The sequence below is a fragment of the Cryptotermes secundus genome, unplaced genomic scaffold (assembly GCF_002891405.2).
Source record: "Cryptotermes secundus unplaced genomic scaffold, Csec_1.0 scaffold1344, whole genome shotgun sequence".
Classification (NCBI taxonomy): domain Eukaryota; kingdom Metazoa; phylum Arthropoda; class Insecta; order Blattodea; family Kalotermitidae; genus Cryptotermes; species Cryptotermes secundus.
The window spans coordinates 418,513-421,640 of NW_019735580.1; the positions used below are offsets into that span (position 1 = coordinate 418,513).

The 3,128-nt window shown below is 38.3% G+C and overlaps 1 protein-coding gene across 2 annotated transcripts in view; it reads left to right on the top strand.

Annotated features, from left to right (window-relative positions):
• Positions 1-2,885, top strand: part of LOC111869694 (serine/threonine-protein kinase 17A) — a 127,221-nt gene extending 124,336 nt beyond the window's left edge. For both annotated transcript variants that reach the window (XM_023861390.2, XM_023861391.2), the window contains exon 7: positions 1,909-2,885. In XM_023861390.2, coding sequence (XP_023717158.1) covers positions 1,909-2,509 — 601 coding nt within the window. In that variant the 3' untranslated portion in view covers positions 2,510-2,885. The remainder of the gene's footprint in view (positions 1-1,908) is intronic.
• Positions 2,886-3,128: the final 243 nt, after the last annotated feature.

Consider the following 3,128-nt stretch of genomic DNA (forward strand, 5'->3'; position numbering starts at 1 on the left):
CGGGGCGGGCTTCGTTACCATGCGGAGGAGGGGGAGGGGAGCGCTGACTCACCCGCCGCGTCACTGCTGGTGGGGGGTGGTTCTCCTTAGCGCAACATGTCACAATAGTATACTTTTGCCATGTTATTTCAGAAGCTTTATCTTTTTTTGTGGCAGAAAATCTTCTCTGACTTATGGATTTTATAAAATTATTGCATGAGGGAATTAACACTTTGCCCACTAGGGGCCAATGAAATCATCCTGGGGTATTTGCATTGAAGCTACCACAACTAAAGAGGTCAGCTTCTTGTTGGCTACTTATCATTACATTTGTATCATTACATGGAATCAAGTGTGACAGTGATATTTGAAGGAACAATAGGCTTTCACATGATATAAACTTGTGGTCATTTGAAGATCATTTGAGAAGTGTGGGGTTTTCCATGTGGCTCCATTAATCCCCCAATCAGCATTGACATTTTTAGCAGTTAGTTATGTGGTCAGAAGGTTACATATTTAATTTTCAAGTTCATTTGTTATTTGTTTATTTTCCTGTTAGTAAATGTATCTCAGTTTTAACTGTGCAATGAACATAACTGAATGCACTGTCACACACATATCTCTCAACAATTTTCTGATAGCTGTATATTAGACAGGGTTTGAGGTGCAGTGTGGTGATACTAGAGGACATTAAGATGGTTGTGGTTATATTCTTCCTGTACTGAGGAAACTATGAGAAAACTGTGTACAGGCAAACAGGAAAGGTTGTTCCAATCAGATAACTAGTAACACATCACATAAGACTTCATAATACAGCATCAGTAAACCTCAAGGTAATTAACCGTTTATGCTTCTGGAAGAGTTTTAGTGATGCTGCTGGTATCAGAGATTACTGTCTTGCATTCCCCAGCTACCGTTATCTTCCCAAACTGTTTTACTGGCCAGATTACCACCATGAAGTCATAGGACCTTACACTGAAGTGATGGCAATGGCTGCAGTGAATCTGCAGGTGCTTCAACTGCTTTGTTACTTCTGCATTTTGATGATGTTATGAGGACAGTGTTTGGATTTACGAGAGAGGAAGTAGCAAGAGGATGGAGAACTTGCATAATGAGGACTGCTGTAGTTCGAAATCTTTACCTAATATTATTTGAGTAATAAAATGAAGAAAGATCAGTGGGAGGATCATGTAACACATGTGGAAATAGGAAATGCATTTAGAATCTTATTGATAAGTTTCATGTGAAGAGACTGCTTGGAAGACACAGATATAAATATGAAATCTGTTGAACTGTTTCAAGATATGGTCCAGTGGAAGGCGTTTATAACAATAAAAACGGTTTCATTCACATGAAAACAGGAAATTTCTTCTTCATGAGGAATACCTGAATACCTCAGATGTGAATAGTTGTAAGTGAAAATTATAATTGTATACGATAGATGGATCTCTGAGTCTGTACCTGTGTTGTAATTGGCATTTGTGACTGGCATTAAGCACCTAACAGTTGCTGATTATTGAGAAAATTGCTGTCTTACAACTAAATCTCATTCTGAAGTTGTTTTATGTAATTATTGCTCTTCTACCTTGAAGGTGGAGGCAACATGTTCTTCTGACATGTTGATAGTGATCTATGAGGCTATGTGCCTTCACATCCAACAGAACAGAAGAGATCTTCATTGTCACCACCATGATAACCTAAATCTCGCATACTATAAGTGAGTTTAAATTACAGGTTTACCTCTGAAGTACAGAAGTATCAACTGCATAAAGGAAGCTAGCAAGTGTTAGCTACAGTTCAGAAACCTTCGTAGATTTATGACTGTAATGTTCTGCCCTTTTTGCTTTAATTCCCACCTATGTCAAATTTATTCAGTGTAATTTACACATATTGTCAAATACCGAACATTATTTTCCATTTATTTTTCAGTAATCGCCTTACCTCTCACCAGTGCTTGGAACACCCGTGGTTGTCAGGGACACTCTGTGTATTTGACAGATTTCCAAGTACATGCCAAGCCAACACAGAGCTTACAGTTTCTTCAAGCAGTCCTAGAAGCAGCAGATCATATCATCCAGAAAGTAGTGATGTAAAGAGTCCAGTAGCAAATGGATCAATACAGTGCCATAGTTTAGAAACAAGCAGAGTAAGTGGAACAGACTGCTCCCTTGGTTTGTCAAAAGGTTGTAGATATGAGAAGGATGGAGTTTACAATTCAGACAACAAGGGTACTTCTCCCATGTTTAATATTCAGAATTATGGCACAAATATCGCTGATGGAGATCACAAGGCTGACAGTGAAGAAAGTGAAGAGCTCCCAGTTCAGAAACGCCCAAAGAATTCTTCTGAAGATAGGCGATCATCTGTATATCCTGTAGGACCATGTGTATCATGTGCCCAGTGTGGAGCTCAGTGCTGCCATCTCCACACATCAACACCAGAACTCTTACGCATAACTCGACAACATCGCCATTCCAGCATCAAGAATTCACCAGTCGAAATAATTGTGGACAGAGGAATCACATGCTAGACATTAGCAGCAATCAGTATGAACACACTGAAGAGAAATTATTTTGATTGCAGGAGACAGCTTTGCTGGTAAATGCTGTCCTGCTCCTTTAATTCATGAACCGGTGTCACAGGTTGCATTAGAAGGATATGGAATATCTTTCTTGCCCAACCCCTCAATTAATTTTTATGAATGTAGACATTGCTACAAGAACTGAACAAATTCCAGCTTATAACAGTTACTTGGACATATCTTTTTGGAAACCAAGGAAAATGCAGACTTGCAAAGAAATCACAGCTGGAGCATATGAGCATTATAATGTCTTTATGAAAGTGACAGCACTTTATGTAGCATACATGTGAATATAGTTTCTAGTAATAAACATAGTTGGAGATGATACTGTGTTGGTAACTATTAGGTCTATATCCCAGTTGCATGTTAGGACACAGCTGCCAGATGTTTTATTTTTATGATAGCCAGTACAGTTTTCATTGGTGAACAGAAATTCACAAAATAGTGAATGTAAATGATACAATAATATCAAATTCAATACAATGAAATTAAGAAAAAGCACTTTATGTAGTGTGTATGGTTTTAGTCTGTGCAAAAAGGATTGCTCCAAAGAATGTCTTCATATTCT